Source organism: Gossypium hirsutum, chromosome A05 (genome assembly GCF_007990345.1).
Source record: "Gossypium hirsutum isolate 1008001.06 chromosome A05, Gossypium_hirsutum_v2.1, whole genome shotgun sequence".
NCBI classification, from domain to species: domain Eukaryota; kingdom Viridiplantae; phylum Streptophyta; class Magnoliopsida; order Malvales; family Malvaceae; genus Gossypium; species Gossypium hirsutum.
In genome coordinates, this window is record NC_053428.1 from 15,771,468 (window position 1) to 15,785,254 (window position 13,787).

At 30.8% G+C, this 13,787-nt stretch overlaps 1 protein-coding gene across 1 annotated transcript; it reads right to left on the reverse strand.

Moving 5' to 3' along the window:
* Positions 1–8,743: 8,743 nt before the first annotated feature.
* Positions 8,744–10,937, reverse strand: LOC107913941 (dnaJ homolog subfamily B member 13). The gene is made up of 3 exons (XM_016842618.2): positions 10,472–10,937; positions 9,766–10,184; positions 8,744–9,367 (listed from the first exon to the last, which is right to left on the reverse strand). Exons 1-3 carry the CDS (start codon positions 10,634–10,636, stop codon positions 8,917–8,919), a joined length of 1,035 nt encoding a protein of 344 aa, XP_016698107.1. The 5' UTR covers positions 10,637–10,937; the 3' UTR covers positions 8,744–8,916.
* Positions 10,938–13,787: the final 2,850 nt, after the last annotated feature.

Genomic DNA, 13,787 nt, shown 5'->3' on the forward strand with positions numbered 1-13,787 from the left:
TCAACAAGGATCTGGAATAATTCCAGTTTTAGTCATTGTGCATTTGTGCACATTACACGCCGGTCCTTATTTTGGTTTCTTTTATTTAGAAATTATCCCTTTTATTTTTAAGTTTATTTCATTAAGCTTCCTATTTGAAATATTTATTATTTTAAAATTCATTTAATACTTTTATCTATTTTATTAACTTTGCTTTGTTTTTTATTTATTTATATTATTATTTTGAAGTTGGTTTTTTCATTTAGACATTTTTGTGTATATTCGTATATATATTATTTTGGTTAGATCATTATTTTAAAATTCATCTTTTGTTTATAAAATCATTATTTTGAAAGTCATTATATCGTATTCTTTTAGTATATTAGATAGTATCTCATTTAAATGTGTTTTTTTATATATACGTAGATATATAGTAATATTAATTTAATCTTGTATGCGTTTCCATGTTATTTTTTTTAAATAATTATTTTTAAATTTATATATGATTTATAAATCTATGATATGTATGGTTTATCTCCCTAGATTATATTTCATTATATATATTTTCATTATATTTTCATATTTTATACATTATTAAATTCTCCTTTATTGTATGTATTTTTTAAAATGTTTTTAACACCTTGTATATTATTTGACTTTAAAAATCTTCATTCTATAATACACATTTTAAATGATTATATATATCTCTAGTTTTTTTAAATCCATCAATTCATTACATAATATATATTATGTACTTATCATTGTTTTAAACATGTTTTATACCATATTGCTTCTTTGATTTGCATTTTGTTTTGTGCATCTTGTATTGATCATTTTATATTATGCCATGTATGTTATCGTTGCATATTATTTATTCATTTTATTGTTATATCAATTGTCCTCCATCCATGTTTAGAAGTTCGATTACATTCGTCTTAGGCTAGTCATACTTGATTATCATTTTGTTAATTGGCATTGCATCTTATGAAATATTGCTTTATAACTCCTAACTCCTTATAGTTAATTATTTCATCTTATTTCAAGTAAAATTAATACGTTTTAAGCTATTTCTATGATTGTTTATTTGAAGATTCGTTAAAACAAAGGCAATATTTGATGTTTGGAAATTCGGGGAATAGTGCCCTATCGTTCTGGGTTTCGATTTCCCGTTTGTTCAAAATAATCAAATATTCCTTTAGAATTTTACTCGTGTTTTTCCAAACGCTAAAACAAGGCAATATCAGATGTTTCAAAATTCGGGGAATAGTGCCTTATCGTGCTGGGTTTCAATTTCCCGTTTGTTCAAAATAATCGAATATCCCTTTGGAATTTCACTCGTGTTTTCTAAAGCAAGGCAATGTTTAATGTTTGGAAATTTGAGGAATCGTGCCCTACCGTGTTGAGTTTCGGTTTTTCGTTGGACTAAATAATTGAGCATCCTTTTGTAATTTACAACATATGAACTTTTGGAAGTCGAAATTTATCATGTTTTCGAGGGTATAAAGGATCGTGTCCTATCGTGCTGGATGTGATGCTATATTCCTCTGAAACAAGAGAATTTGGACGACCAACTTGAACTATTCAAATGTTTTCAAAGGAATCATATTTCAAAAACATTTTTAAATCTTAGACATAAGGACAGTATTTAATCGATTTGGTACCAATTTTGGGCGTAGTGAGGGTGCTAATCCTTCCTCATGCGTAACCGACTCCCGAAACCGTTTTCTCAAATTTACGTAGGCCAAAATTGGTTTAAATGGAGTAAAATATTTTATTAAGGTGATCCAATCACACTGAAACAATAGATTGTTGGCGAGTCCATATTTCGTTTTCAAAGTCGATCCACGTTTTTGTTTTCAAATTTAAAAGATGGTTTCGACACATATATTTAATATTAAATAGATATTTATTATTTTATAAAAGATATTTATTAATTAAATAATTATATTATAAGATTTTATATGATAAATATATTAAATAATGACAAATGTTTCGTTATAAATGGATACAAATGTACTAATAATATACACATGAATAAATAAATAATACTTATTATTTAAATATAAATACATGTGTGTATATATATAATAAAGAAATGAAGAACGAAAAAGAGAATAGAGATGAAGAAAAAGCAAACGAAACAGAGAGCAGGGGAAGGAAGGAAAGAAAAAAAAAGAGAAAGGAGAAAAGGGAAGATTAAAGGAGTGAAGCTTGGAAGTTTAATAGGTAAGTTAATTAAGTCATTTTCTTTTAATTTTGATGTTTTAAAAGTTTTGGAATAAGGTTTTGATGAAGTTAAGTTGATATTTTGAAAGTTATTAATTTTTAGATATATTCATGTTGAATGAAATGATTGAATTAGGGATTAAATTGATAGAATTTCAAGTTAGAAGTGAAATAAGGATTGAATTGTATGAACTGTGAAATTTGGGGCAAAATAGAAATTAACATTTTGCACTAAAACAGTTTTGGACAGCAGCAGTAGTCTAACTTTGAAAATTCACCAAAAATTATAGAGATCGAATTATAGGATGAATAAAATATGAAATTAAATCTTATTAAGTCTAGTTTCTTATAGAAGAAATGGTGTAAGCAATGAAACTGTAAATCATGAGATATAATAAATTTTGTGAGATAAGGTCAGAATGATTTTGGGTCCCCCTGTACTGATTTTGGAAAATCATCAAAAATTGGAGAAAAATAATTATGGGCTTAAATAGAAACAAACGGAAACATAATTTGAATTCTATACGAGGAGATAATTAATTTTTAGTGAAGAAGAGTCAGAACTATCAGACAGCAGAACAGGGGTAAATTTAAAGAATAAACTGTACTTATTGGCTAAACCAAAAATTCTGAAAATTTTATGGTAAAAAGATATATGAGTCTAGTTTCAGGGAAAATTAGCGGATCTTAATTTGGAGTTCTATATCTCCAGATATAAATAATTTAGTGACTATGACACTGATGGACAACTTGAATATTCATAAAAGTAAATAATAAAAATTATAGATGATGTTACTTACAAGTGTGTTATATACATTAAGGATGTGGAATGGAGAGGAGGAGGAGGAAAATATATATGATATCCAGCTAGCATGGATAACTTCCATGTTTTAGGCTTAAGGACTAAATTGAATAAAAGTAAAACTTCAGGGGGCAATTTTGTAAAACTGTCAAAAATGACCAAATTAAAGGGAATGAATTGTTTTATTATCTAAATTAATAAATTGAATAAAACTGTCAATTTAAGATCGAGTGAAAATTGATATATTTGATAAAATGGGAAGAAATCCCGGTTGAATAAAATGAAATTTCAATGGATCTCTGAAAAGGAATTGACGATAAAAATGATCTAGCCCGGACGGGTGATCCTATCCTGATGTAGCCCTCTCAAAGAATATGTGTAAAACGGATTTAGCCCGGACGGGTAATCCGAATTAGGGTTTGAATTTAGCCTGGACTGGTAATTCAGATCCAAGCTCATTAGAGTAATTGTCGTTGCAGGAGATTTAGCCCGGACTGGTAATCCCGACAATACTCTATGAGTTTATATTACAGGGGATTTAGCTTGGACTGGTAATCCCACTGTAAGGATGAGGTTCGCGGGAGTGTGCTCTCTGAAATGAAATGTGTAAGACCATAGTTGAAAGATACCATGGCAACCTAATATGAAATGTGTAAGACCATGGTTGAAAGATACCATGGCAACCTGATATAAAATGTGTAAGACCATGGTTGAAAGATACCATGGCAACATGAAATAAAATGTGTGAGACCATGGTTGAAAGATATCATGGCAACGTGACATGAAAAGAATAAGACTATGGTTGAAAGATACTATGGCAACATGACGGGAATGAATAAGACCATGGTTGAAAGATACCATGGCAATGTAATATGAAATGGATAAGACCATGGTTGAAAGATACCATGGTAACCTGACAGAAAATGAGTAAGACCATAGTTGAAAGACTATGGCATCATGTCGAAGATAAATAAGACCCTGAATGGGAGATACTATGACATCAGTTGAACAATTGATATTCAGGTAATATGTATCAGATGATGAAGGGTTATACGAAATGGTTCTGTGAAATGTTTACAAGAATTGGTTATATGGAAATATATGTACAAAATAGTTGTATGAAATAATTAAGAAGATAGATAAATGAAATAAGTATAGGTACATGGAATTTAATTTATATTAAGTTTAATATGAACTATTACCGAAATAAATATACATAAGATATAAGGAAATGATGGTGCATGAAATATTCATATAACGAAATGAATGATATATGCTTATGAAGAAACAATAAGAAATTAATATGTTTTGTGACATGTACATATATAATTATCTTTGATATGTTGATACAAAGAAATTATGTAAGTTGAGATTATTATTAAATTCAAGTGTGATATGTTGAGAAAATAGGGATATCAATGTTGAATTTATATGAAATATGTACTAGTATACTAACAATGTTGCTGTTTGATGCTTATACAAGTGCCAAGTTGTTGATTGAATGGTAATATATTTATTTATATGATGCATTGAATCGGTAAGTATTTAATTAAATTTTTTTAGGTGATCTGTAAATTCTAGTAATGCTCCGAAACCCTGTTTCAACGACGGATACGGGTTAAGGGTGTTACAATTCAAATGTTTTAAAATGAACCATATTTCAAAAATAGCTTTAAATCTTAGACATAAGGACAGTGCTTAATCAATTTGGTACCAATTTTAGGCGTAGTGAGGATGCTAATCCTTCCTCATACGTAACCAGCTCCCGAACCCGTTTTCTCAAATTTACGTAGACCAAAATTGATTTTAATAAAACAAAGTGTTTTATTAGGTGACCCAATCACACTTAAATAAAATATTGGTGGCGACTCCACATTTGGTTTTCAAAAAGTCGATCCCCGTTTTGTTTTCAAATAAAAATGGTTTCGACAACATCATCTATTTAACAAAATTTTTCCCTCATTTTCTTTCTTGCCAAACACTATTTTTCTTCTTCAAAACACAACATTCTTAAACATGTTCAGTCGTTCATTGATCTAACTTCAAAATTTCCATTCTTGAACATGAAGATTGATTAAACTTTTTCATCAGATATCATGCATGCATTAAAGAAATTCCAAAGCTCTGAGTATAGATTCCAGAAATTTTCCACAATCTAATAAGATACATTAGTCTTTCTTCTAAAAATAATAAAGGAAAAAAAATGCCTAAGCAAGTAGTAGACAACAACAAACAACAACAGAATTACCTTCGAATCAAACTCTTGAACTTCTTTGACCAAATTAAAACATGAAACCCAGCAAATAGGAAGTAGATCAGAAAAATCTTTCTCTGAAAAGCTTGCATCTTCAACATGTAAACACAAAAATCTGCAGGCAGCCAGCTAAAATAACATACAACATAGTGAGTGAGTACAACAACCTTCATAAATAGATTATTATTAAGGGGCAGAGAGAGGAGGGAAACATGATGAAAAAGGAAAAGCAAACTTCTAAAAGATACCCTCACAGATAGATCTTTGTCCTGTAACAACCGTATCAAGGCACAGTATATAGGCCTCTTTGTGTCATTCTTAATCTACATGAATGCAAATATCAGAAAAGAATCATTATGAGTAACTTCCCGCAGCAACCAAAGTAGAAATTTAAGAGGAATAACAAATAATACATAGTATTATATCGACATTCAAGAATGAAAAATTTGAAGATGAAGATCAATGAACGACAAAACATGTTCAAGAATGTTGTGTTTTGAAGAGAGAAAATGAGAGAAAAAAATGGCAGCCGATAGTTGGGGGAAAAAAACAATGAATTTAAGTCGAAACTTGAAAGTGTGGGGTGGGTTTACAAAAATTACACAAAAGCATGATTATAATCATGGTAATGGAGATTTCCATATGTTTTGAAGAAGAAAAATGGTGTTTGGCAAGAGAGGAAATGAGAGAAAAAAAATGGTAGCAACCATGTGTTTTGAAAAAAAAAGTGATGTTCGGCAAGAGAGAAAATGAGAGAAGAATTTTTGTTAAACAGGTGACGTCATTTATGACGTGTGCGCTTATGTGGCATGCCACATGGGCTACTATGTTGACCTACAATTTGATTAACGGTCAACTCACATTGACCGTTAAAAGTGGACTGATTTCTGAAAAAATCGTAACATTGAGAGTGTCAATCAAAAAATAAAAAGGTTAAGGGCACAAAACCAAAAGCCCTCAAATGTTGAGGGTTTTTTTTTGCAATTATGCCTTTATTTATTCTATTGTTGGAATTGAATTATTGTTGGAATTATAATATTGAATTGAATTTTGGATTGAATAGAACGCGAGATTTGAGTACATTCGTATTTTGGTGTATGATGGTATTGGAAGGAGACAACGCCATTTTTTCCAAGTAAATCAGGGTTAAGCATTTGTTGTGAACTCTCATGTTTTACTTTCTATTTAGCTCTTATGAGCTTATGTTCACGAGTTTCTGTTCATCTTTCGAGCTTTTATTGTGTATTCAGAAAGACTAGCTCTTATGAGCTTCTGTTAACGATGTACTCTTATGAGTAAGTCATTTTTCGAATGAAAAAATTTTGGTAAGATGATTTATCTAATGAATTTGAAAGACATGTTATTATTGATATGAAAATGGATGTATTTATTAATAGAAGTTATGAATGACAAGAAATTGTCAGTGAATGATAGGGAATTGATATGAATGATTTTATTTATTTTACTTGTTATGTTAGGTTCGGTAAGATTTTTGTTTAAATCGTCGAACTTACTAAGCTTCATTAAGCTTATTTGTATTGTCTAATATCTCTATAGATTTTTAGAAGGTTGGATGATTGGATCAGCACTCAAGTCACACTATCCAGCTTATCTCGGTAGTTTTTGAAACATTAAATACGGTTTATATAGCATGTATAGGCTTTTGTTCGATTTTGGTCAAAATTTAGCTTATGTCAATGTTATGAATAATATTTTGTTTATATAACCAACATACATATTGATATGAATATAAAGTATGAGTGTGATGTTAGTATAAGTGATATATATATAATTGAGTTAAAATGAACTTTGGTAACTTAGTTAGGTAAATTAAATAGGTAAGTTTGGTTATTGGTAGACTTATTTTCAGTTGTCATTAGAGGTACTTATGAGTATATTGGTTGTATATGGTAGTATTACATGTATCAGACTTGATTTTAGCTTGTGTTGAATGTCTTGTTATGGCTTATTGATTTGTAAATTGTTGAGACCAGGTTGGTATCAATTTGGGTGAGAAATGTGGCTTAGAAAATAACCTATTTTCGTCCACATAAGCAGAGATACGGGCGTGTGTCACAATTGTGTGTGACACACGGCCAAGTGACACGGCCGTGTGCCGTGTGTCCCCTATATCAAGTCAGTATGCACACATGGCTTAGCACACGGGCGTGTGGCTTGGCTGTGTGGCCCAAGTTTAAGAGTTATACAGGCACGAACACGGGCTGGTACACGACCATGTGTCCCTATTTCAAATGCCCACACGATTGTGTGTCCCCTGCAACTTTGAAAATTTTAATGTTTTCTGAAAAATTCTTTGAGTACCCGATTTAGTCCCGACTTGTTTTTAACACGTAATTTGGGCCCCAAAGGCTCATATAAGGGATAATATGTTTGATTTTGATTAATTTTTGACATGAATGTTATATTATATAAAATGTATGTTTATTTGATCTGTAATCTCTAGTAATGCTCCGTAACCTTGCTCCGGCGATAGATACCGGTTAGAGGTGTTACAACTTAGATCCCGCAAGAAAAATATAAAAATATAAAAGTAGGATGCATTGGATTTTGATTCAAATAATTTAAAATTCAAATAAAAAAGTTTATTGTAAATGAAATATAAATCTATCTCAAGATGTTTTATTTTGCTTTGCAAAACCAAACATTGACTATGAGATATGGCATTTTAACTATAACAAAAGACTTTTAAATATTGAAATAGCAAAAGGTTGAAACTCTTTACCATATTCATAACCCCAAAAGTTTCAAAAGTAATAATTGTGGCGACTTGATATTAAGTGGAAGAGTGGGCAATGATTGGTTTTCCTTTGAAGACCAACTTGTTAGTTTTGGATCAAAATAAAGAATGTAATCAATGTTAAACTGTGATTAGTGTGATGACTTGCCTAATCCACGCTTGAATACATATAAAGATTCAGTCAAGTATTGAAGAATGCATTTTACTTCTTTGGAGCATGCATAAACTTAAGAAGTTTGGTTCATTGGAAACAATCAAATTTTGTGAAGGAAAGAGATTAGAGTTTCCCAATAGTTTATCAATATATGGTGACATCAATATGGTCAAATGCTCTTGAAGTTTATAAGGATAAGAGGAACTAATTTAAGTACAAACTCATATACTGTATTGCATCCCTCTATCATTGATAACATGCTGAATGTATTTGCTTTGCGTCATTCGGTATAATCTTATCGAATGTGCATTTATATTTATAAAAAAGTTGGTAAGTAAAGCAAAACAAATTCAATTTGGAATTGAATAACTGGCTTGCGATATGGAGAAAGGTTCTTAACAGATTTCTTTCATCCTAATACTCATGCAAGGGAGGGATTTGCACGGTTAAAATCCAAAGAATATGACGACATGATCTTTAACATAGATCAATCTCTTAATAAACTTTGTTGGAATTATAGTCCCAGGTTGATGGTCTTAAAAACTTTGCTCTCTTCTCAGCGGTACAAAATAGACTGAAAGTTCTTTATTATTCTCAAATGACAAATGCATTACTATTAAAACCACACACTAATAGTAAACAAAACACTAGAAATCAGGCATCCTTTTCCATACGAGTGGTGGAATGATCAGAAGCAGGTATTCACAAGTTCCTACTGATCATATCTTTTCATTTTTCCTAAATCAAAGTACACCCGATGGTCCCAATAACTTCTTGATTCCAGATTTCTGCTCTGCAGTTAACCTTGTTGGGAACTTAATGTTGAACTTGATTCTGAGGTTCCCTTTTTTCGATGGGTCTTTGGGAATTGGCATACCTTCCTTCGGGACTACCTCCTCATAGTTTGGATGGATCACACTGTTGATGGGGATGTTCAAGCTCCTTCCATCCAATGTTGTAAGATGAACGGTGTAGCCTGTTAATGCTTCGGCCAGCGATATCTTTTGCGTGACAACCAGGTCATTGCCATCGCGTGTGAATGTGCTGTGAGGTTTTTCATCTATTATGAAAACAAGATCTGCAGGGATTGTGTTCGGTTGTTCGTTTCCTTTCTCAGGGAAGGTAATCTTTGTTCCCTTTTTCCAACCAGGTTTGATATCAATGGTCAGGATTTCCTGCACTGGCAATGTCTTCCTGCAACACAGACAAATTTTTAAGACAACCTTGTTAGCAAGGGAACCATCAGCAGCCATGAAAATAGTTGGCATTATCAGGCATGTTACGATCTTATCTCGGATAGGTATGTTATTTAGAAACATGTACGAAATATGATCAAGACAAACTCTTCAGCTCTCTTTTACTGCTTACTTATAGACTAAAACAGATCAATTAGGAAGTTAACAAATACGCTTCAATATATCATTGAAAACCAATAATTGAATGATTAATAGTACTGCAAACATATTTCAATAAATAGATACTTCTTGTTACTTCAGAAAGATATCAACCAAATTCAATGAACGTTCAGCTGGAAACTCGAAAACACATACAAAAAGGAAGATAAGAAGTCAAATTAGTAAAATGAAGCATACCCGCTAGCATCTGCAATTTCTCTAGAAATCTTCATCTTCTTTGTGGTTCCTTTATATAAATCTTCAAGGCTACAAGGCAACGTATTTTCAATAGGAGGAGGTTTACGAGGATTCTGACTCATTGGCCTTCCTTCACCAAACGAACTGAATATATCATCACCAAACATGCCACCAAATGACCTTGAGCTACCTCTCATCCCACTGCCGCCCATTCCCCCAAAGGGGCTAGAATACCCAAAGAACTCGGCAAAGATGTCATTAGCATTTCTGGGGTTGAATCTGAACACATTTGGACTGTCTCCGGTTTGGAAAAATGTTGCTCCACCAGGTCCGCCAGCATCTTGAGGTGGTACTTGGCCTTTTAGCCCTTCTTCACCATACTGGTCATAGATAGCTCTCTTTTGTGGGTCACTCAAAACCTGCAAACATGAAAGTTGGTCATATTTTCCTCTTAAATTTTGACTTCCTATATATGTAAAGATCAAATTTTCAATTGATGAGATGGGCAATCGCATAGTTTGAATTAAGGAGACCTAGGTGACAAGCATGTGATTTTGATACAGAGTCTCAATAAGCAAAGAGAAACCACCAAACTTGATTGATGATCATCCTAATTATTAAATAAAAGCAACCCAATTTTTCCTTTGAACTTTAAGAATCCACAAAATAAATGAATTTATAAAAAACGAAAAAGGGATAAGCTTACCTCATAAGCTTCAGAGATTTGCTTGAATTTGGCCTCAGCTTCCTTTTTGTTATTTGGGTTCTTATCAGGGTGCCACTTCATGGCAAGCTTCCTATAAGCTTTCTTCAAATCATCATCTTTTGCATTCTTGTCAACTTGTAGAATCTTGTAATAATCTACACCCATCTTCTTCTTACTCAACCTCTGCTTTTATCGCAGAGCTTCTTTATTCGTTGCTGTAGCTTTGCCGCAGAAAAGATTATAAAAAATGAAAAACTTGTGAGAACCTAGAAGATAGAGTTGTGTTTGAAGGGGTTTAGTGTTTGATTTAAGGGAAAAGAAGACGATATGTCTGGAAGGCAAATGAAAATGACGAGAAGGGTGTGGAAGTTTCCAGATAAGCCCAAGGGGCTACACGATTTCTCCCGATTTTGTGTTTCTAATTTCTAAAGCAAACAAAACTACCTCTCCCTCGCCTCATTGATTAGTTTTTACAGTTACAACCCCAGTAGTCGGACCTGTTCTTGGCCCTCGCCGCTCCCTCGGGTAGTAACTATTCTTACACCCCGACATTAATCTTTCTAATTTAAACATGATCTACTCAAATTAAATATAATTTCTAAAATAAAATTATAAAATAATGTAAATACTAAATACATATGGTACACCAACTTATGGTTAATAAGAAAATTTAAAAAATAAAATTTGATCAATGGATAGATTTTTTTTTTGTCAATTAAGAAGAGAGTAAATCTTAACAATAACACAACTAGTACAACTTGAATTTAAGTCACACTCTTTTTTCTTCAAGTCTTTTTTTTTATCCAATGATGGTGTCGACTTTCGAGTTAACTATCGTCCACTTTTTTTCCCTCACATCAATCCCTTTTCTTTTCATTCACACTATGTGTGTTTTCTCTTTTTAATTTGCTGATCTATTTGTGGTATATTTGCTCTCTTCACAAGTTGTGTTGGACAAATGACAATATTTATTGTCATTGAAAATCCATCGACTACTAACAATTTTTTTTGAAAGGTGAGTGACTCTCCGTCAATTTCAAAATAATAAATGATTTCACAAGTCGGTTTGAACCCATGGTGTCTTGAATTTTATATTTTTTTCGTTGTTTAAATAGTTTTCACTTTTAGAAGCTTTTGTTTGCTCTTATAGCACATTTTTTCCTGTTGCTTATGCATATAATCTTGCTTTTGGAAGTGATTTTAAGGATGGTTTTGTCATTGTCCTTTTCTATTTGGTGAATGCTTGGGTATTTTGTCGATTTTTGTCCGTTGCTTTGGACCATCCGGTTGATTTCCTTATTATATTAAGTGCTTAAAATCACAATCACTTCAAATATGTCGTAAAAGTTGTCAATTGTCAATGTGTCTATTGATGTTGATGTTAAAGCTTTTGTTGTATTGATGGAGCTTGTCCTTAATCATCTAATACCAATGTTTATTATTTTTTCCTTAATTGTATAATTCCATTTATTAAATGAATTAATAAAATTTCCTTAAAAAAATAAACTCGTTGATTTTTAAATATTTTTATTAAAAATTGATTTTATACTAATTTTAGGGAAAACTACACAAATAGTCACCTAACTATAAAAATTTTCATTTTGGGCATCCAAAATAAAAAAGTTTACAATTTAAGCACCCATGCTATATAGTTCAGTAATTTTGGTCACTCCCGTTAAAATCACAAACGACAAGCTAACTTAATTGTTAAAAAATCGGTATAATAATAAATTTAGCCCTCAACTTTTACATATTATATCGATTTAATCATAATTTCAAAAAAATTAACTCTCAAAATTTACAAATATTCTCAATTTGATCCTAATTCTAAAAATTTAAAAAATATATAAAATACATAAGTATTTTTTAAAAATATATAATAATAAATATATAGAAATAGAAAATTGATTATTGACAAAAAATGATATATAAAAATTAAAAATATATAAAAATACATAAATATTTTTCAAAAAATATAATAATAAATTTAAAATTTATATTAGCATTAATATTAAATAAAAATATTTATATTGATATTAAACAAAATTAAAAACCCTCCCTCACCCCATCATTCTTCCCCACACCCTTTGTACTCCACTTCTCTCTTCATTTTTTGTCCCTTTCCTTCGGATCTCTTTCCAGCAGTTGAAAAACAAATAATTTTCATGTTGGTTTTATTTTTTATTTTTTTTATTTTCTTCTTCTTCTTCTTTTAATCTTGAAAGGGTAATCTTTAGTTGGAGTCATTAGATTCCTATGTGTTCAACAAGTGCGGAAGGAAGGAAGGAAGAAAATGAACTAGTGATTGTAGAATTCAACTAAAAGTGTTATCTTGGGCGTTCATTAAATGTTCATTGTTAATATTCTTGGAATGATGCTTCATCTAAAGCCTGAAGCTTTGGATGAAGACCATCGTCTTCAAAGTCCTATTGTCCTAATAGTAATACCATTAATGACAAGGAGAATGAGAATTGCAATGGTGGTAATAATGAGGTTTTATTCTACCAATCAATTGGTATGTCTTTATTTAGTTTTTACTTCTTTATTTATGCTCATGTATTTTTTTTTTAGTTTTGTAATGGTGAATGCAATATGGTTGATAGTTTTGCAGTGGAAGCTCTATTAATAGATATTTATAATGAAAAAGTAGTAAGGTTTGGAGCAAGTCAATTTCACCTGGGGATGAATCTTGTAACTTTTGTTCTTAGTTGGAGGTAATTTGCAAAAACTAATTTTATGTTCCTTAATTTGCAGCAAAGAGAGAGAGAGGGGACGCTAGTAGAGCAAGGTTCAGGGGGAGAGGGGGAGGCGGATTTTTATTCTATTTAATATTAATATAAAATTTAAATTTATTATTATATTTAAAAAAATATTTATTTATGTATTACTTTTTCTTGTCAACAATTTAATTTTATATCTTTATATTTTTTAGAAAAAATATTTATGTATTTTTATAAAAATTAGAATAAAATTGATATCACTCGTAAATTTTGAGAGTTAATTTTTAAAATTATGACTAAATTGATATAATATGTAAAAATTGAAAGCTAAAATTTTTATTATATTAATTTTGTTAACTGCCACGTCAACTTGCCGTTTGTGATTTTAACAGAGTGACCAAAATGACAAAACTATATAACACGGGTGCTTAAGTTATAACCTTTTTACTTTGAGTGCTTAAAATAAATTATTGATAATTAAGTGACTATCTGTAGTTTGCCCTTATTTCTAAACACCAAATTAATCATTTTTTTTATCATAGAAGAAGAAACACATAAATAAAATAGTTACAATTTTTGGTGTCATAACACCAATA

What these genes read in the sequence shown, in the direction of transcription:
- LOC107913941 (XM_016842618.2), bottom strand. Translation starts at nt 10,636, where the DNA reads ATGGGTGTAGATTATTACAAGATTCTACAAGTTGACAAGAATGCAAAA. An exon ending in AAATCTCTGAAGCTTATGAG is followed by an intron (nt 10,185 to 10,471) that starts GTAAGCTTATCC and finishes TCATGTTTGCAG; the next exon opens with GTTTTGAGTGACCCACAAAA. An exon ending in GAAATTGCAGATGCTAGCGG is followed by an intron (nt 9,368 to 9,765) that starts GTATGCTTCATT and finishes TCTGTGTTGCAG; the next exon opens with GAAGACATTGCCAGTGCAGG.